At 35.5% G+C, this 22,170-nt stretch overlaps 1 protein-coding gene across 1 annotated transcript in view; it reads right to left on the bottom strand.

Moving 5' to 3' along the window:
- Positions 1-22,170, bottom strand: part of LOC114143248 (protein kinase C-binding protein NELL1) — a 237,297-nt gene that overhangs the window by 152,481 nt on the left and 62,646 nt on the right. Inside the window, exons 8-10 of the mRNA XM_028015109.1 lie at positions 9,941-10,037; positions 1,747-1,819; positions 1,206-1,288 (exon numbers count right to left, since the gene is read on the bottom strand). Coding sequence (XP_027870910.1) covers positions 1,206-1,288; positions 1,747-1,819; positions 9,941-10,037 — 253 coding nt within the window. The remainder of the gene's footprint in view (positions 1-1,205; positions 1,289-1,746; positions 1,820-9,940; positions 10,038-22,170) is intronic.

Here is a 22,170-nt window from a genome sequence, read left to right as displayed (position 1 = left end):
TTAAAGTTAAGAGGAACAGAGATTTTTAAAAAAGTTAAATCAAAATAGTGATGATGGAAAGAAACATTTTAATTGAATTTGTCAGTTTAGCAAACAATTAAAATCTCTTCCTGTATTTAGAACAAATTAGAAAATCATCATGATGAAGCCATATGGCATTCAATAAACTGATGTGTTGCATTTTTTGTTTATTTTCTGTGTATTTTAAATGTGTCTCTTCTGAGTTGAATAGCTATTTTTATATGAATAGGGGCAGATATTATAAGTTTATATTTCTTTCTGCTCCTTTTAATTCATGATTTCTTTTAGTCATATTTGAACTATTCATATTTATCATGGAGTGAAAGAATACAAAAAATGAAATAAAATTAATTTATTGATCTTAAGCAACATTTTCTTTTGCCGTCTGATTTGCAGCTGACAGTTGAGTCCTTTTCCTTATCACACAAGTGTGAAACTTTTTTATTACTGACAGTCACACATAAATTCAAAAACCAGGCACCTAGACATGGTGCCAACACATCCACAATGTTAGAAAAGTAGGTCTTTTAAAATGGGTGAAGTTGAGCAATAGTTTTGTCACACTTATAAATTTCTGGTGAAATGTACTAGTATTAAATCCCCCCAAAAAGATTTTTCAAGTTCTAACTTCAGAGCCTTGAAAATATATCCTTACCTCACAAAATTATTCACATTCTGCAACAGCAAAACGTCAATATTGAATGCAGGTTGTTTGTATTTATCCCTTTACTTGTATATTGCTACATAGGAACACAGCACAACAAGCTACTTTTACAATTTACTTAATTAGAAAGTCAACCTATTCTGTGAAGGTCTTAAATGTTTATTAGAGAATATTAATCAGTAAACAACATCATGAAAACCAAGGAACACACTAGAGAAGTCAAAGTTCCCTCCATTTACTGCAAACCTACAAAGACATGTTGATGACAAACCAGGCGAGAAGAGTCTGGTCTCCAATCTGACTGAACATTTTAGATTTAAAATAATAATGTCCTTCAGAAAAGCCAGCAACAAATTTCAAAACTGAATTTCAAATCTTTCAAAATCAAGATGTGCTTTCATTTTCTATCGTTTTTCACATTCAGTGTTTTTCTTTTGCCTGCAATTTTTAGTGAATCGGTTTGGTGGTGGATATTTGGTAGATGTCTCTCAGTCTATGGGAGGTTGTTCCAACTCATTACCTTCAGGGTCATCTTGGCGAGGAGCTCCTGCAGGTCCATGATGCCTTGCACCAGGCTCAGGAAATCGCTGCAGGTGGGACAGGCTCGATGGGCAAACAGAACAAATCAAACGGAGAAGAGAAAAAAAAAAGAGCAACAGAAAAACCTTCAGACAGAACTTTCACAACTTAATAAAAATAATCATCATTTGCTTCTGTCTGTGGTGACAACAGTAAAAAAAAATGAGGCTTGAAATGTTTGTGCTAAAATGTCTATGTTACGCTAGTGGTGGGTGTATCAGTATTGAAGCACCAGCATCTGATTGCCTTATTGATCAGAGACAAAGAGTAACAAAGCAGTGACCCTGAATCTTAATCTGTTTGACAGGAAACAAATTCAGAAACAAAGGAAGAAAAAAAACAGGCAACCAAATGAAAAACCAAACTGCTGGAGAAAAAAAACCATGTAATTCCTGTCTGAAGTATTGTCGTGAAAAGAACACACACAAAGGATCATTTTTCACACCCCTCCTTGTTTTTGATAATGCTGTTAAGATACTTACTGCGATTAAGATTTGGACACTGTGTGATGTAGCCATTTGGAGCAAAGATCAGCTTCACATCTTGAATAACTCCCTGAAAATACAGACAAACACAGTCATAAAGATGGATCATTAATTCAGCTAGCCTGAAGCGAGATTAAAGTATATGCTGTTTAAAAATTATTTTGCATTCTTACATACCTAAAAAGCCTGAAAAAAGTACAATTTATAGTTTTAAGGTTACAGTCTAATGCGGTGAGTTGGTTCTACTGAATAATATCCATTCAGAGTAAAATCCACCAAGAGAAAATGTAAGACCATTTATAGCGTTACAGTCAGACAGATTCAGGTTTCTGAATATCTCCAGTTCATAAGATGCTGCAATGCAGCAAATAAAGTTCTGCTTGTTTGTTTTTTAGTATGTAGGATTCAATAGGACCTGCCTAATCTGAAAAAATTCAGCCTGGTGCAGAATTTTCAGAACAAGTTTTCTCCTCTAGAGGTTCTTCAATTACATTAGTGGCTGTTGGACAGTAAAGCAGAAATCCAACAGGGTTACTGAGAGTCAAAGTAAATTAAATTCTGAATTTTAAGATTTCCTCAAGCAGTTTTTCAAAAATGTTTTCTATAGCCTCTAAAAGTTCTTAAAAGGAACAAAAAAGGGTAATGTGTAGATTGTTGAGACGTTAACTTAGTTTCAACTCAACACTGTAAAGATTTTTTTGAGATTTGATTGATTTTTTTATGACATTGCAGTGAATATGGGGTTAAAAAAGGAACCCCTTTAAACCTAATTACATTTAATCCCATTGCAGCAACAAATATTCTGTTATATTGAAGTAGCGCATGACAGAGCAGTGGGAAAAAAATTATACATTGTTGAACAAAAAAATTAACAATAACATATATAGTTTAATTTAGCTGTAGCCTACTGTAAACAAAATCCTTTAACAGTCTGCCAATCACTCTGAAAGACAAGTGCTCTTCAGAAACTCATGACAGGTAAAAAGAAGTATAATGATGACCAGAAGTAAGAGTTTCAGACAACAGCAGCCTTTTTCTGTTGAAAACGATGGAAATGAAACACCAGGGTGCCCACACACTTCGAAATCCAGTATCATTTCACTGCTCCTTCAAAGTAGCTGCTGATAACACACTGGAGGGACATTAAAATTCACCACCTAAAGCACAATCTGCATCATCATGTCTGCATTATGCGTGTGTGAAATCCTATTTACAGTACAGTTCCCTGTCCTGGATGCCTTTCTTCACACAGGCACATAAAGAGAGGCAGCCTCGAGGTGAACAGGCTTGCAGCACAGACTGACAACAAACACAAGAATGTACCTTGTCTCACACATACACACACGCACCCCTGCACACGCACACAGGTAATGTGAGCAGCAGATGGCGAGGAAAAGATTGGCAGTGTCGATCAGAATGGAAATGAAGGTATAGATCGCAGAAGTCTGTTCCGCCGGTGTAATATAGGAGCCCTGACCACACATTTCTTTGAATGATCAGACGAGTATTTGAACTGAATGCAAAAATACTTCCTTCCCTCTTACAAGCTCAATATCTCTCTCTCACAGACTCAGCAGTAGTCAAAGAGCAGTACTTCTTGGAAATGATATGCATGCTCCTATACAGTTTTACTTTATATAAGTAAAAAAAAAAAGAAAATGTAGCATCACATTTTGTCATGGTTCTGAAAACAGACTGAATTTGAGCTGATCCATGACATGGGCACTTGGTCCAAATCATCACTTTTCAAGAGGAGACTGTACAGTGGTGGCATTCAAGCAGTTGCTAATATCACAGACTTGTTCAAGTATTGAAAAGTCCAGCTCATCCTTTTTTCTACCCATCCAAACAGAAATTTAGTTGGCTGCCAAAATAAAACTAAATCCTTTAAATATATATTTTAATAAACGTTTCAATTTTAAAATAGAATATGGTAAACTTTATACTGATGTTAAAGGGGCAGTATTATGTAAAATCAACTTTTTGAGCTTTGTATCGTGTTATAATGTTATTCCCTCATCAAAAACATACCTGGAGTATTGTTTTGATGTGTTCATGCATGTTTGAGAAATCCTTTGTTCTCAATGACAAATATTCAGTCGTACAAAACCCCTGGTGAGACCTGGCACCACCTTCGAGATGCAACCCCTCCTCTGAGCTGCAGTTTCCAAGATTCTGAATTATAGAGCCCTCCCCCTAATCCGCTCCTTCAGACTAGCCAGCAGCCATTAGCAAACACCTGGTGGAAGTGTGCATCTGCTGAGCTCATTGTAGGAATTGAAGGCAACGTTTGGAAAGAGCAGGAGTTTTTAAAGAGACAGACGCCCAATTTCAAGGTGTTAAATTACGCAGTCAAATTTCCTAAGTGATATTTTGTACACATCTCATTTTTTTAACAATTGAAGGCCACAGTAACTTGATTGTGTTATAAAATGATACTACTGTCATGTTCCGTGTTTTTCTGTGTGTTTATTTCGAGTTTTCTGTGTCTCTGTGCCTCCGTGTTGTCCTGTTCTCCCCTCGATTACTCCCAGGTGTTTTTCATTCCCTGATTTCCCCCTGTGTATTTAGTGTCACCTGTGTGTCTGTGTCTTTGTCGGGTCCTCGTCTCATTTGGCTTGGTTGTATGTGTCGTCTCCGTCGTCTAGTCCTTCGTGTAACCGGTTGCTACCGGCGTCAAGCCCTGGCTTCCGCTCGGCCGTGCTGCCCGGTGTTTGTGGACTGTTTTGGGATTTTTATTCATTAAATCCTCATTATTCATCTAACCTGGTTCCATCGCGTCTGCCTCACCACTAATCCACACCGCAGTTCATGACAACTACGTGACTAGAAAACACACAATACTGCCCCTTTAAGAAATTTGATTCAAGTTATATGAATTATATCATCCAACCAACCTACAGCAGATCCCTTTGACCAGTTTGTATCTTGAAAATTCGGGTCTTTCCAATCTCACCTCTATCCCTACCAAAACATGCTCAATTCCACAGTCATTACTCTTGCATAGAAACACTGTAGGATGAAATATTAATTAAAAAAAATGATGAAGAGGCATTAGAAGATTATTTTTGTTTTTGTCACTCAAGACATCACACGTTGATTGGCGTCCTAGGGAATTTTCCAAAAGACTCATAACCCAAATCATTGCAACACTGGCAACTCACCCATCATTTTATCTAAAATAAAAGAAAACAAACAAACAAAAAAACTGGCAGTAGTGAAGTTGCTGTCTCCAGGCTTCTGACCTAATAAATACTGACACTTTAAAATCTCATGAAGAGTGACTTTCACAGAGTTAGGCTGCGTAAGAAAACAACTTTGTTTGTTTTCTTACAAACAAAGTGAAGCTCTACACTTTTTTATCAACATCGCAAACTTTTCTTTGATAGCTCTGGAAGAGGATGCCTACCCACCATCACTGGTTGTCATTATAGCATTCGTAGAAAAACAGAAAACACAGTTTGGAACACACATCACACATGTAACAGCAACACATGGACCCTGTTCAAGCAAAACAAAAGCCAGAGTGCACAGCAGGCTAGCTCACATGCCAGCCACGGTCATCCTTCACACTCATATGCAGAGGAAAGTTTAGTTCTTGGGACATTCGTGCCCATTTTGTGTTTTAAAAAAGTTGCATTTGCATATTTAGAGGACTCACTGAATTTAGGAAAGGCAATTTCTTTAGAAATTGGAGGTAAGGTGTTCACATTAAGTAGTAGCCAAAATTAGCATTTCAAAAGAATAAAAGTTCCACGCTGTTTATTTGATAAGGTAAACTCCTTCAAAGTTCAAAAGTAAGTGGTCAGGTCATTACTGCTTTGATGGAAAAGTTTGAGAGAAACGTTGGAGAGCTGAAGTAAACAAAGAAATTTAAATTAATTCAGTCACATATTTTGAGATCAAACCTTTAAAAAAAGACAAGAAAAACATTTGGGAGAACAAATGATTAAACTCTGGGTCCAATCACTTTGTACGGTACAGGTGACGCTAAAAACAAATACAAGACAGTGTAAAATTGTGATATTTTTGTCACTCATTTCAGAAAGTAAAACTTATAAATATCACAGATTCATTACAAACAGAATTTGATATTTCAAGTTTTTATTTCTTCTAAGTTACTACACCCTCAGAATAGAATCTGCTGTTGTAGCTGTTGAAAGACGACGTATTTGCAGAATGTTTCTTATAAAATACTCTTGCAACTGCAATCATGCAGGGGAAAGTGTTTTTAATTAAACTTATACATGTTCCTACTTCAAGCAACCTCTTTGATGGATTTCTGTGAAAATTTGCATAATGAGAAGTCTGAAGTCTTGTGGGATATACATTGCAGCAAAGAGAAAACAATTAAAATAGCTGACTAGTGTTCAAGAGTGAAGTGACATTAAGCAAAACACGCACAAAGCCGTCAGTTTACTAAATCTGAAAGTAAAGCAATGAAAATATCAAGTTATAACAGAAAAGTTCAACAGGTTTCCTTTTCATAATTAAGACTCGCTCGCTTGGTCAATTAACCCTAAACACAGTGTTTATACGTCTGCAAGGACAAATGTGAGAAGAAATGTAACATCAAGCCATATTTTCCATCACATGATGTTCACAAGCAGAAACCCTTTTCAAAATGCACAAACTTATTTTTTGTTGCAAAAACAATCTGTTTATAGTGTTTCCTCAAAGTCACAATCTGCCTTGCAAAAACAACCAAAATCTTCAATGTATTTTGTTGTGATGGACAAAGACAAGGCAGAAAATATTTGTCAACTATTTGTCAATGGAAGGAAAAATTTAAACAAGACTTGCAAATTAATTTTTACAAACAAATATCTAAAAAGTGTGGTGTGCATTTTTATCCAGCTTTTTTACTCTGACACTCTAAAATAAAATTCAGTGCAACCATTTACCTTCAGAAATTGACTGTAAAATCAATAGATTCTGTGCGTGGTGCAGTCAGAAGCCCCTTTGCTTTGGGTTCTGGGTTCAAATGCTAACCCAAAGAGAATTTAGAGAGACTGGGGTCAGTTTCTGTAAACTGCCCTTAGACGTGTAGGCATGTATGTCTGTGTGTGGCTGTTTGCCCTGTGGGTCTCTGTGATGGACTGATGAGTGCGATGTACCCTTCCTCCCCCAATGACTGCTGGAGATAGGCGCCAGCCCCACTGTAACCCTGCTCAGATAAGCAGCTGTAGACAATGGATGGATGGATGTTATCATTTGTCACCAGTTTTACACTGTTCTGTGTTGGTCAGACACAAAAGGCTCAGGGAGTACAAATACCGTTTTTGCAAGGCACAGTGTATAGATCTAAATTGTAGAGGCACCGATAAAACTTAACTGATGTATGAGAATGGATTTCATCTTTCAGAGTTCAACATTTTTTAACATTACTTCTCCGTGGCTCAAATCACGGAGTTTGTTGTATGATGCTGATGATGAAAAGATTAAATTCAACTAATCTGAGCAATTCTGCAAAGGACAATGCACACCGCACAAAAACATTTAGCTGATCTCTCTATCATTGTCCATATAAGAATAATTATCATCCAGTGGTGCATGAAGCGGAGCATTTCACCAGAGTGCTGGCTTCAAACAAGCGTCCCTGAGGAGCAGGAAGCTTGGCACAATGGATTTTAGATAAAGATAATTTATTACAGTTGCTCCCTCAAATGGAGAGTTTCCCAGGAGGAGAGAGAGGAAAAAGGAGCATCTTCAGGCTCTGCCAAGGCTCAGGATGTTTTATTTAAAGGCCTAGTTAGCTCATCTTATCATTATCTCACTCAAGTCCTGAATAAGATGGACTGCACCTGCTGCTTTATTTCAACTCCTATCAACTGTGTTACATTCATAGCTCTTGGCTATTTTTCTCTTCCCTTCACCTCTTGCTTCTCAGCGGTCGCTAAGCCTTACATATGCCTCCTCATCTTTAACAGGTTAAACTGAAGTGTAATTTGCCACAGTGTGGAGAGAATAGTAAAAAGGTGCATACCTGCTGTCTTAAATACTTCCATAAATCCAATGCTTGTGATTTCCTCAGAAAGTCTGATAAAATGTCCGACTTGATTTAAGAAGCTTTGGATGTCTTTTACTTTTTTAAATTTTTTTTAAAATTTCTTATTACAAAATCCAACTTGCCTTTTTCCAAGCTTTCAAGTTTCCGTTTGACTATTTTAATGCTCTCAATGAAGACAACGGAGAACACCTTGCAAAAACATCCTCTAGAATGTAAAAAAAAAATAATAATAAAACAGGAAGATGGAGGGCATTTTAAATAAATGTCAACCTGAGGGGAAAACTGTAATTCTAAACTATTGTTGATATTCTGAGACTCTCCTACAAAACATTAATATTACAGTTCAAAATTGTGCATTAACCACAATGAAAATCTAACTAGGATGAACATAAATAAACACCTGGTATAAAGGTGTGTAAGAAGAATTAAAATAATTTTATTCTCAAAGTAGTTTCTGCTTCTATATCAAAAGGAGTCAGTTGATCAAGGTGCCTCCTCTGGAGGTTTTCCAGGCGTTTCCCAGTGGGAAGATACTGTCTGAAATAAGAAATGCCTTGGGAACTGGAATGAAATGGAGTGGGACTGGACTGCTTCCCAGTGACATCCTCCAGTTGTCTGGGGTTCCCTCTTGGAGCTGTTGCCCCTGTGAACCAAGCTCCTGAAGCAAAACAGTGAAAGGTTTCTGCTTTTCCTATTCCTGATGCTTGCTGCAAACCAATTTCCCCTTGGGATATGAATAAAAACTCAACTGAAGTGAAGGATGGATTTTTTTATAGGCTTCTTAGGGACAAACCTAATCAACTTGTGCCTCAAGTTTTCAACAAAAAAAATTTATTCACAAAGACCAGCTACAACATACAAAAGCAACTTAACCAAAGAAGAGATTAATAGGGTAGCCATCTTTAATGAACCATCCTAAAATAAAAAAATGTCATTTAAAAAATATTTTTTTTATAAATTAATGTTTTAAAGAGATTTTTCATATCGCTAGTTGTGTTTCCATTGCAAATGTGTGCCAAACTGTTAACAAAAAAAAAACAAAAACACACAATTTTGTAAACATGTTGTTTCCATTAAATGAGAAACAAAGTTAAAATCACACGGGAATAAGTTTGTTCAAGAGATAAATCATGCCACAACATCATTCTCCAACTACTTCTTGTTGTTTTCTTTGTGATTTGTGCAAGTGGTAACATCTGGTTGTTGATCATGTGACTTGTGTGATGCAAAACAAAAGTGCTTCTATTACAGTTTTATGAATAAATAAATGTTGATAAGGCTGAAAAAAACACCTACATCCTCCTAGTGCTATTTTTTTTAAATCAAAAATCGAGGTTTTTTTAAATTGGTTTGTTTCTATTAGGCAAATTTATTTCAAAATGCTAAAATTGCTCAATAGAAATGCAGCTATTTACAATTAGGGAACGGATTAAATCTGATGTATGCATCAAAATCAACACCATAAATTCAGAGTATTTTACATAGCAGAGACATGTAAAAAATTGAAGGAAATAAACCTGCTTCTGTTTGTAAAGCTTGAATATGCAAAAATATTTTCTAAAAATAGCACAAAAAGCTATTTGCGTTGCAAAATCAGAACAGTGTGCTGGCATTCTCACCAGTCACTTCCCTTCTCTGCCACACTGAAGAATGACCCAAGTGGTTTTCCAGAGATGTACATCGGTACTTTCAAAACAAGCTGCAGCTCGAAATGGCCCTTCTGATACACTAAACAGCAGCACTTTGATTTAGTGTTACCAGGGCAGCTGTCAGCCGAGATACAATGATACTAGAACGAACCTGAGGGGAAAATTTCCTCATTCTCTGTCACTTCACACGGGGCTTCGCTCTTCCACACCATCTGTCAACGCACCTGACATCACGTTGAACTGCTGCGTGCACATGTACACCAGCACATGCTTGAGATGACTGAAGGCAAAGAAGTGGCTGATTGAAATGTTACATTTAAGACTAGTATGTTGCCGTTTTCTCAGTCTTGGCAAAACAGCAGACAAAAAAAAATATCAAAGGGGGAGAGCTGGAAGACGGACAGTGTTCCAGTGCGGCAACAATGGCTTTTGCAAATTTGTTCAATTACACCAGGCGTTATTGAATGTGAAGCAGGTTCAGTTACAAGCAGAATGTAGGTGTGTGCATGCTGTATCGAGAGAGGAAGCTTACCTTGAACAAGCCGTGCTTGTGGCTGTGTTGGCCTAGCCACACTTCACTGCCTAAGGTAAGCTCCATCTGAGGAGGGTCTATCACCCGCTCATAAATCCTGCCAACAACAAACCAGAGAAGAAGGTTATGTTAACGACATAGGCTTAAACACAGTTTTTTCTTTGCTTGATCTTGTTCTGACAGGAACACTGATTCAATGCAGCTGAGCACCAAGATAAATCCAACAGAATATGCCTATGTCTGCTCCTTCTACTCTCTTCTTCCTTACAGAGAATGTTGAGCAGAGGCTGCTCTCTCCAAGCATGACAGCCAGTCTGAACCCTCAGCTCCAACACACTATTATTATTATTATTATTATTATTATTATTATTATTATTATTATTATCTGGACCTGAGATCTATGGTGGATTAACTGCCCAACTCTCGACGCAAACATAAACAGGCTTTATTACACTAAATATTGAACCAATGTTTTCTGCACTAAGGTGAGTTTAATATTGAAGTTTATCCTTCACTTTCTTCCAACTCTGAGCCCATACACGCCTTATATTGGAAGATTATTTTTTTCTTCCGTTGTCTTTTCAACCATAATGACCATATACACCGTTTCTAATGTGTTTGTAACAAATATGTGTGTGATTTCACAGAAATAATATCAACTTTTTTAAGCATTCAGAAAATACTCTATGCCAAAATAAATTATTAATTGATGAAAGGACATAAAGTGAGACTTTTGAGAGAAAAGGTTTATGCCAACTACTCTTGCTTGCATTTAAAAAAATAAAAAATATTTCAATGCATTTGACCACATTTAATCACAACTTGAGTAAAATGAATACCAAAATAGTCAAAAGATTATCAATGCTGATGACACCTAAATGAACAATCGCCCCCTTAAATATTAAGAAATTCAAAATTGATGAAGTTGAGGAAGCATCTAAACAAAAAGCTAGAAAGTTTAGGATTGAATCTCCTATCCTATGGCCAACCAACTGTAAGGTAGAGGTTTTTTTTTAAATAACTATGATTAATCTTTCCTGATGCCTTTCCTATTATTTTTGCAAACCACTTTGTCTCATTGTTGTATCCATCGCCATTAAATTATTCACACTTTGTCTCTTCACATTCTGCTCTGCTTTGTGTGCGGCAGATTGATTGATAAGAGCACAAAAACAGAGCGCAAAGAGGTTCAGGTGGACAGCAGTTACCAGCTCTGCTGGAGACAAGTGGGAATGTTTGGTCGATCAAACCAATTGAGTCCAGCTCATTTTGCCATTTCATGCATTTGAAGATTTCCCGACTGACTTTTACAAGTGCAAATATGAGCCTTTTGCCACAGGACATTTCACACTGACAACACGTCAATTTGTTTTGGACCTGCTTCAACAACCGATGATTTAAAGAAACCTTCTGTAAACTACTCACAATCAAACTGTGAACAATTGTGGTTTTGTGATTTAGACAAATTATTTGCTGTGACAGAACAAAATGGTTGGGGGTCATAATCTTTCATATTTCAAAAAGCCCAAGAAGGAATCAGAACAACAATGTGTGGAAAAAAGGTGCAACATAAACTTATTATCAGTTAAATGAAATTATACTATACCTTATGTTTATAATTCACCACACTACTTAGGAACAGTGTGAAATAAGCTGACATACAATGAATAATTACATGAGTAGAAAATACAAACAAATGGTTGTAAAAATTGACCCTTTTCTGCAGGTAAATTTAATCTTTTTGATGAAATTTCTCTGTAGTTATTTTTTTATGTTTACATTAAATATATCAAAAGCTTTCACTGACGTGTACAAAAAATAGTTTACAATTGTAGATACCCGTTTCAATGGCACAATCGAGTTAAAATAGGTTGAAATATGTCTTGCTAAATAAGATATCTCATACAACATATGAGGTAATAGTCTTTTCACATTATTCAACATTAAAGCTTCAGTATGTAACTTTTATATAAAAACATATTTTTCTATACATTTGTTGAAACTGTCACTATGTTATCACTGTTTAGTATGAGACAGATAATCTATGAAAAAAAAATCAAGCTCCTCTGCCTTCTCCCAGTGCTATCTGCAAACAACCAATCAGGGCCAAGAGGAGGGTATTAGTGCTGTCAATCACCCTCTGTGTGGTGTTGCTTATACCCATTTTCATCCCCCGCATTGCTCTCTGCTACGCTGCAGCTAGCACAGCCTATAGTGAATCCTCAGGCTAGTTAGCATGCCCATCAATAAAAGGATTAACGATTTTCCTGTAGCGGTTAGTTGTTCCTCTGCCTTTACCACATTTAGTAGAGAGTACATGACATTGATTGACAGCGCCGAGACCCTCCTCCTGGCTCTGATTGGTTGTTTTTTGTCAGAAGCAGTGCATTTCGGTACAATAGCACACGGGAAGGAGATGGAGAAAATTGATCTTATCACATATTACACAACATGGTAATAGACAGATATAAACATTTTTTATATAAGTTACATGCTGCATCTTTCATGATTAAAGTCTTAAAGTACTTTAGGTTTGAAGGCTGATTTCTGACCAGCTACAAGATTACATTCCGTTTTAGAGTGGATGATAAAGTAGACGTTGCTACCAAAAGTAATGAAACTTTGACTCTTTCCATATCAGTTCTTGTCCCGCTTATGGCATTTTATATTTCCCACATACACTGCTTGTACAGCTACATAATACTTTATAACATTTAAATCTGAAACAACATTGTCCCTTATTCAATTAGGTGTTGGTTTGCTCAGTTTCATAACAAAAAGTTGACATCTAAATAGCCTGTGGTGTCTGTGCAAGGCATTAAGAGGAAATGACACTGCATGAAATCCAGCACTGCTGTGTGTAATTTTATCTCCGTTATTAGCTGCATTCAGTATTGTCCTTTTGCCATGAAAGCTGTGTCACAGCGAATTTAGAGACTTCCTACTGCGGCTGATATACTTTGATATACTTTAAATACAAAAAAGATGCGATGTAATAAAAGGGGAAGCGCTGTGTTTCTAAATGAGATTAGTACTGAAAATGTTCCTCTGAAGAGTATAGAATAAGCAGATAAGTGATTCTTTTTTAAATAAAAAAGAATAAGTCTGTAAAATATAGGAGATTTAGTTTCCCATTGCATATTAGGAAAAAAAAAATAGTGCTGGGAAAATATTCACCCAGTATGAATTTTCTTTGGTGGAGCTGTCAAACATGCTTTAGATCACAAATTCACAAAAATCAGACAAAATTATCCTGAGTAAATACAAACTGTGACCAGTTTTTGATGGAAAACAGCTTTTTAAGACAGCTGGAACAAAAAGGCTCACAACAGAGAGACCAGTTTCACATTTTTGACAAGAAGTTGAATTTTCTGGAAGGTGTGTGTCCCATTCTATCTGCTGCAAAACTAACTGAATCAAAAAGGAGAGGAAGATTTGTGATGATTTATGTAACTGCTATATGTAATAATTATAACCACAAATTCTGCAACTTACAAAAAAGATTGCAACCACTTGTTTTTTAATTTAAGATCAAGTTCATTTCAGTCATACAGGAAACCAGTAAGTCCACATCTAAATCGCTAAAAAGTAAAAAAAAAAAAAAAAAAGAAAGAAAAATGGTTTGAAGCTTAGACTTAATATACTGTATTTAAGTCCAGGCTTAAATATGTTTTAAATATTGTGTCAGGATGTAATCCCTGCTCAAAACTATTCAGGGTGACTGAATCAAAGCAAATAAGTGTATCTGATTTCCTTTGAAGTAACGTAAAAGACACCTTTGATGGAAAATATTGTAAACAATTGCTGACAATTGTTGCTGCCAAGGGTTTATTCATATAAGTTTTGGTTGGGAGAACACTCATTTTTTTCACAAAGGATTAGTATTAGTTAGTTTATACTTGATAATTAAACTAGTCTGATGATCAGAAACATTTAACCTTAATAGTAAAGCAAAAAGAAATGGAAGAAATCTGTAAATACTTTTTCGGAGAATTTGAAGAATATTTGTGCATATTTACATTGACCACATGCTTTTTATCTAGAAAGTATTGAAACAATTCTGCATCTTGAAAAGAGTTGTCCATTAATCCCTGCTTTACTGTCAAAGATTGTAGGGAGGAAATTTCTAGCTTTCATTAAAATCAACACAGTAGGAAGCAAATTACTAATCAATTAGAGATTGTTGAACATGGAGTGGTTTGCAGTGAGTGAGTCACACAGTGAAGCCACTTTAACCACCCTCATAACTTCATCCATAACCAGCAAAATGGGTCAGTACTGCTCCACTTTCACACTGGTCTTATATGCCTATTTTTAATGACTGTCTGTGAGAGAGTTAGAGAGACCCATATATCGATAAGAGAAGGCAGGTGCAGAACTACTCACCATCATTTATGTGATTGTAGAGGCTGGAACAAGGAGCAAAACCCCCAGCTGTGGAAAGCAGTGCCTTATGTCCAGGCTGAACTGTGGAAGCACCGTATGGTGGACTGAATAAATCCACTTAGTGCACTGTATTTATTTTGTTGACAGTCCATTTCAGAACAAGCTGCCAGACCGCCTCGTTTTGAACTGATTTACAGACCGAGTAAAAAAGAAAAAAAATGCATTTAATCTTGGACTGGGAGTATTTCAGCCAGTAAACTAACTTCCAAAAGCTATCTATACGCCACAGGTGACAGCAAGTAAAAGAATATAAATAAACAGAAAATCACAAACAACAAATATAAATTCAAGAGTGCCACAAGCTCCAAAAGCTGGGCTCAGTTAATTTAGGTGTATAGCTGTCTTCATAACTTTCCTTTAAAAGAATAATCTTAGTCTTCACTTTGTGCTATGCAAACATCTGTCGGCTATGTTAAACAACAGGCCACCTTCAATTTTCACTCAGCTGAGTAGCTGACATTTTCTGTCATATTTCTGTCTTTCCTCTGACAGAGAAAGATGAAGTTTTAAATCCAGATCCTTTTTTTTCTCCTGCATGGTTCAAATGTCTCAGTGCTCTAACTTTATCCACGTAATCAAAAAGTCCACACTAAAACATATAAGAAATTAGAGTTATTACTGTGAGATGCCAAGCCCTCCAAAGGTGCTTCAATTTAAGCTGTGTTTGAGGGAACTGAGGTAATACTATGAACTTAAAACTTTAAAAAATGACCTGGAATCATTTTGAATGAGTGAATTCAAAATTCACTCATTCAATAATAAGAAATATGTCTATTCAATACTGAGAAATATGTCTCAGAAGACATAATTCTTTCTGAGATTTTCTTTCCAAGAAACTAAGATAATTTTTGTATGAGCAGGTTAATAATGCCAATATATTGTAATCATTATATACCCTAATCCCCATCACGCAACTTTTCCTTTGTGGGAGAAAATTATGCTCACTAATTCTAATGCAGCCATTATAACAGCCCTGACTAGTTAACATCCATTTACAGAAACAGAATATCAATTTCAGCTAATTTACTGGTAAATGTGTCTACTTTGCTCCACAAACATGGCTAATGATCAGCACATTTGAGGATATAAGTGGTGCTCTTTCTGCAACGTTGGCTTGTAGTCCATTCAGTCACAGCAGCAGATCTGAGTCAGTGTCCAAAATTTATATTTTCTAGCTCCATACAATTTGCAATAAGACCATGTATGTCTCAACTTACAACCTTACTAACTTTGCATTTGTATTTTCTAACTCAGAGTTAGAAAATGCAAACCTAAGAATCCTATTTGAACTAACTCTTATGGTGCAATATTTAATTGGGATTCTTGCAATTTATTTCAAAATTACTGACTTCATTTGTGTATGAACTCTATTTTAGATAAATAGAATCAAAAATGATTTTATTTATTAAACTATTTAATATTATTATCCTATTAATTATCAGATTTTTACTAAGCTTGACAGTCTGTTATGTTGCGTGGGGAGTGTCATGCGTTTCTTAAAGATGTACGATCTTTACTCAAGATATATTATCAGTAAATAAAGTATTCAAATCATTTTTGTTGTTTTGTTTTTTGGACTCCAATTTTTATAAATTCTTCAGCTTATGAAAAGTTATTTTATTTCAGAACTGAAATAAAGGGTTAAAAAAGTTGTGTTTAGGTAATATTCACCTGCTTTGAGAACATAGCCTCAGTTACCATTTGTTTGTGCACAAACCTTAAGTGTTAATACTGATATACACTTTTGTGTTTCTGCTTTTTGTTTCTTTTTATGCTAAAAATAACACTATGCATTACAGCCAAATGCCTCCACTTCGCTCATGTTACACAATTCTTGTTATTCAGTAAATGTTGTAACTTTTGCAACTATCTCCTGTGAATCCCTTTTGACATTAACTTAACAATAAAACTAAAAAATGTATAGTCTGAGATATATATATTTACCTTTGCAGTGTGAACTAAACTCAATGTGACCTTAGTGGCAGAAGGAGATTTGGAAGTTTGGCAGCTGCCTTGAATGATTTCCACTTATGAACAATCTGTTTCACAGGAGAATGGTGGAATCCAAATTGGTTGGAAATGGTCTCATGGCTCTTTTCAGATTGATAGGCTCCAACAATTACTCCTTTAAGGTCGTTGCTGATGTATCTGACTAAAGCATTTAACAGAGCTGAATGCTTTAGTCCCAGAATCCAACAAAACTTTGGTCTTACAAAAGATACTCTGAGTCAGTGATGGTAGTAACCGGCTGCTCCTTTTAACCTTTTATTTCCAATTGTATTACAGAATCACTTATTTTTCCTCAGAGTTTCAGATTATAAAACCTCATGGCTGTTTGACTTTATGCTAAAACAACTTTGAGATCTGTTGTGCATTAGATATTTTTATTAATATTTCAGGTCTGACATGTAAATCTGAAATTCTAATTAGAACTTTCACCTTTGATAAAATACTACCGTCAACTTAAATTTTACTGTGACTGTAGTTATTATTGATGTAGTTAGTATTGATTGGCAAAACTCTAAAAGTCTAAAAGTAAATCACATTGAATTCTTTCCTGCAATAATATTTGTCATAAATATCTACATTAATTTGTAACACATGAATTGTTAACTGATAAAGCTTTCGGTTAGGCAGAGAGGAAGTGAACGAGTGATTTAATCACCGGTGATTTAACTCAAACATCTTGCTTGTCCTTATAGTTTTACAATAATACATAATTATTGACATGCTTGATGTAGAAAAAAACATTTAAGGTTATAGGTTCTGTATGTTGAAAATCACTGATAAATCTTAGATACAAACAAATTGGAAAGGAACAAATTAACTTTCCAAGTCACAAAAGTCAGATTATGACTTTTGTGGCTGAATAAAGTAGGGCCAGAGAGCTGTTTTACCTTAGACAGAGGAACCTGTATATACGTATATTTAGCCAGCTGTCAATGAATCTCTGCAGTAAGTACTTCTAAGGACATCTGTCAGTCTCTCTCTCTCATGCTGCTGAAGTTCTGTGACTGAGGCAAACAGTACTAGGTCAGCTCAAAGTAGAAATCCACCACACACAGCGGCAGGAAGACATTAAAATCATCCTCACACATGACAGGCAGAGAAATTTATAATACAAATAAGATTATTTTTCTAATTCAAAGTACATTCAACATAATTTACATACCAAGACAAAATAAAAGAAATACAGACACAAGTAGCCAAAGAAGAAGTGGAGCATTCTCTTTGGGAGAAGAAGGCAAATAAACCATGACAATGAAAGTGGAACATACTCTTTTAAGATGGCAGATGTATCATGTTTAATGGATAAAACGACCCAAATTTGTGCTACTGAAAGGTTGCTTCCGAGTATAGAACTGGTGTTACCTGCAGTATGTAGATGAAAATAGAGTCTAATCTGGATTTGTCATCAAATTCCCAGTAGAACTGTATGCCTGCTTCCTCGCTGTGTCAGAAACGTGTAATTGCCTCACCTCGGCAATGACCTTATCATTTGATAGAAGTTTCTATCCATTTCTGATAAGGCACAACTAGTCTGGCTAAAGACATATTCTTATATAAAAAAGGATGGAGTGCGGTAAGAGAGGGATGTATCATTGTGTCCCCCGGGTCTCCTTGGCACACACAGCTCTCTTTGCCTGCCACATGCGGCTTGAACTAGACTGCCTGATGCAGGTGGGCTGGACCCTGCTGAGCTTGACAGAGGAAGGAAACAGTAATGACACACTTTATCACACTTGACACTAAACAGTGAACCTCTGACAGAAGAAAGCCATCAGGTGGCCCATGAACTTTAGCTCGGTTTATAAAAACTCTGACACAGTGAAAAAGGACGATGCTTGTTGCAGGAGAAAAGTAGCACTTTTCTTTCTTTGTATAAATAATAACATCTCTGAATAACATGCCTCAACTCACAACAAATGCAAAGAAATGAAGAAGTCAACATTATGAACCAGTAACAACAGTGCTGGCTCAGTCCATCAATACACTGTTTTCTATTACATCTATTTAGTTTCAATTTACTCAATACATACATACAATCAGCTGACAAGTGGAAAGAGCAAAACCTTCAGTCTAGATTAAATCTAGAAAATTTACATCTTAATTTAACCTGTTAATTTATATCTTAATCAAACATCTAGCATCTAGATTTGTAAACAAAATTCAACAAATTATAATAATATTTCTAGTTGGATATTTCCAAAAATACTTTAACAAAATATTTTAAATACAGCAAAACAATCTCCAGGTCCTTAAATATATTTTAAAATGGCTGATTGAAGGTAAATCTGGAACATTTCATAACCTCAAGGCAATTATGACAACGTGTTATACTTGTCAGAGCACATTTACCACTTCATGTTTCCTAACAAAATGGTGCATTCCCTTTTTTGGTCTCTGCACTTCCATCAGTTTTAGCCTTTGATTTGGACGACTTTAATCAGATTATCAGCAGGAGAGAAGAGTTTCTGTGTTTAGCACATCAAACCACCAAACATCCAACCTGAGATATAATATCAAGCTGGCATAAAACTGCTTATGTTTTGTTTATGAGCTGATGCAGTATGTGACTGTTGTCATTCTACTGTTAAAACCTTTTAGCCTCTGCTTACACCTTTTTCTCCTCCTTTTCGCAAAATATAATATCAAGACTTCATTGCGACCACATTATAAATGCATCCAGAAAAAAAATGCTTCGTTCACACTTCTATCAACAAGCACAGCTGGAGTGATGCACTAAATTAACTGAACTACTGCCAAGCTGCTGTGGCCATGATCGAGTTATAGTGTTGGTATAAACCAGCCTGGCTGGTTTTACATGAATAGTCATGACCGTTACACATGGGCTGCATTTCATGTACTGGCCATCTGAGTTTAAGCTGTTTTTTACTGTTGTTCAGAGGTGAGCAGAGCACCCAGTCAATTAAGAGTAGCACTACTTATTTTCAAGTAAAAGTAAAAAATAGCCATCCAAGAAATTAAAAGTATTTGGTAAAATGTCTACTCAAGTACTGAGTAACTGATCATTTAATATTTAAAAATTACATTAGATGAGTCAAAATATAAAGTTAAGTGATAATTTTATTGTTATAAGGATGAAACGGGCAATAATTCATGTAAGTAACAAAAAATTTCTTTCAGTAAACAAAAATTTTATGAAAGTAACAAAAGCTACACATGAGTGTCTGTGTCTGGTGGGTTTTTGGTTAAAACATGTTTGTTTTTCATTTAGCAGGTAGAGGATCCAGAAATTTGACTCTAAGAGTAGCATCACTTCATAAAAAATACTCAAGTAACAAGTACAGCATAGTAAAAATACATTTAAATAAAAGTTATTCAAATAAATGTAACTGAGTAAATGTAGCAAGAAACTTCCAGACTTTGGTTGTGGTGCAGCCTCAGTGTGTGAAGGTGACATAAGGCAGTGTATACCAATGAGGGCTAAATGAATGGAAGACTGAGAATGAAAAGTTATAACTGCTGTGTCAGTGGAGTGATGCATCCAGTCAAAAAAAGAGAGAAAAAAGTCTAGATATCTTCCACTACTTTATTGACATTTAAAACTGCCCTTCATCAGGCTGACAGAGTAACTCCAACAGATCTGCAGGAGCAGCTGCAGTGAAAGTGCAAATACTGATTTATCTAAATGCTGGTTATTTTTCTAGAATTGGTCCACTGATCTGAACCCCAAAGGCTATACATGTTCTGTGGTTTCACCATATATTCTCTTACTCTGTTACAGTGGAACAATCCAGTACTTTCCCCCTAGAACTGTATCTCAAGCATAAAACCTTCTAATGCCAACAATGTCAAAGTTACGGAAGGTATCGTGCGGCATTGCTAACCTGATTTCAACTCATTATTATTCTTTGAGCCTAACCCTTCTCTTGGCAGGGGCATTGCCAGGTAATGAAGTAATGAATGGCTGCTGCTCTGCTGAGCGGTGCTGGCTCTGCCCTTCACAGGAAATTAAAACGTTACACCTGAATTCCTCATTCGGGGTATGGTTTCGAATTGTTCATGCATGGTTTGACCACGACCTGTGTCACTACATTTTATCACATTTATATTAAAACATCATTTCATTTTACTGAACAGCAAAACATATAGGAAGGCGAGATGACATTTTATCTGATGAAGTTCAGTGTCTTTACAAATCTGTCATTAATCTAATGTACCATTCTATTACAACAGCCTTTTTCTTATCATAATGATAGTGCTGGCCAGGCTCATGAGCTGCTTAGCAGGTAGGGGAAAAAGAAATGTACCTTCCAGCTGACTGGTTTTTTTAATGAGCAAAGTAAGAATGTCATTTTCTGGCTGCTGGATATAAAAGCACCACTAGTGGATTCTTTAAGGTGGAGAGCTTTTACAACATCTACCTTTTTTCATTAGTGAAAAGTAAAAAAATAAAATAAACACTTCATTGCTTACATTGAACTTCACACTAGAACATGAAACAGCATCACTATCATTTCTCAGGTATGTTGCACATTTACATGCAAACCCATCTTTAAAATAGCTTCATTTTTTCACCACAATTTTCATGAAATAGTAAAAAAAAATTAATCACAAAAAAGAAAAATAGTTGATAAAAAAATCCATCTAAAGAGGTTCCATTTCACTTTAAAATACAGGGATGTCCAAAATGTGGCTTGGGGGCCATTTGTGGTCTTTGGAGTGATTTAGTGTGGCCCCAAACTTTCAAGAATTATACAAATTTGTCCTTTAATCAGGGTTCAATTGCAGAAAATATTGGAAAAATGTTAAGTACAACAAAAAGTATTTATATTTAAATAACCAAGCTTCTATAAGCAGAACTATGTTTCAGCTTTTATTTATTTATTAAACTTTGCTATATATTACAAGTGTTTTGAACGAAAGTGACTCAAATATTTTTCTTATAAACATAATAGATTTGTTTAAACAAGCCCAAAAGAATTACACACCTAAATAAAATACAGAAAATATGCAAAATCATTTTAAGATTTTTGGATCTCCAATGCATAACATCCCTTTTCTACAAAAACCAACTTTGATTGGTTGATTTTATTTTAAGAACTTCATTTCACTTTTTTGGGGGCTGTCAATTTTTCCACATGTGACAAAAAGTTTGGACAACCCTGCACTAAATAGTACAACTACAATCAAATACTCTCAAAATTGCAATTTTCTTTTGTAATATTCCAGGTAACATCTTAGTCAAAGTGCTTCAAATATATAAAATGTTAAGTACACAAAACTTTAACAACGTCTTTTGCCCCACTGCTCGCTGGTTGGTCTGTTCAGGAACAACAGTGGGTCAACCAGTCCCTCAGGTTAAATCGTTTTCTCAGTTCAGACAATTTCTGTGAATACCTCCACATCTAAAACCTTTGTTATGGAAATGTCTAATAGTATCTCTCTAATTTTCTTTATCCTTTAATGCTTTTGAGTCATTGCATTAAATTTAACTTAAACATCCCAACTGGAAAAAAATATTTTGTACTTCAACATTTGCTTTATTTAAATTGATCAAATATTCCTAATTGACTGTAATGAGAGGTTTGTCTCCTTTTTATGTCAGCTTAGGCTTTTAAAGTTTTAAAGTTCACATATAAGCAAAGCAAAGAATATTTTGGTTATTTGCTCATGTTTTAAATGCAAACTTTTAGAAGTATCACAAGGGCAGACATTCCTTTGAACTCATGCATGATTTATATCATGCACAATTTATTGCAAAAGAGATCAAAACTGGTCATCAACTTTTTAAAAATCTTATTAGAAAAGAAAAACAT

The sequence above is a fragment of the Xiphophorus couchianus genome, chromosome 4, assembly GCF_001444195.1.
Source record: "Xiphophorus couchianus chromosome 4, X_couchianus-1.0, whole genome shotgun sequence".
NCBI lineage: Eukaryota > Metazoa > Chordata > Actinopteri > Cyprinodontiformes > Poeciliidae > Xiphophorus > Xiphophorus couchianus.
The sequence above is the reverse complement of the archived record's forward strand: the minus strand, read 5'-3'. Positions and strand labels throughout refer to the sequence as shown.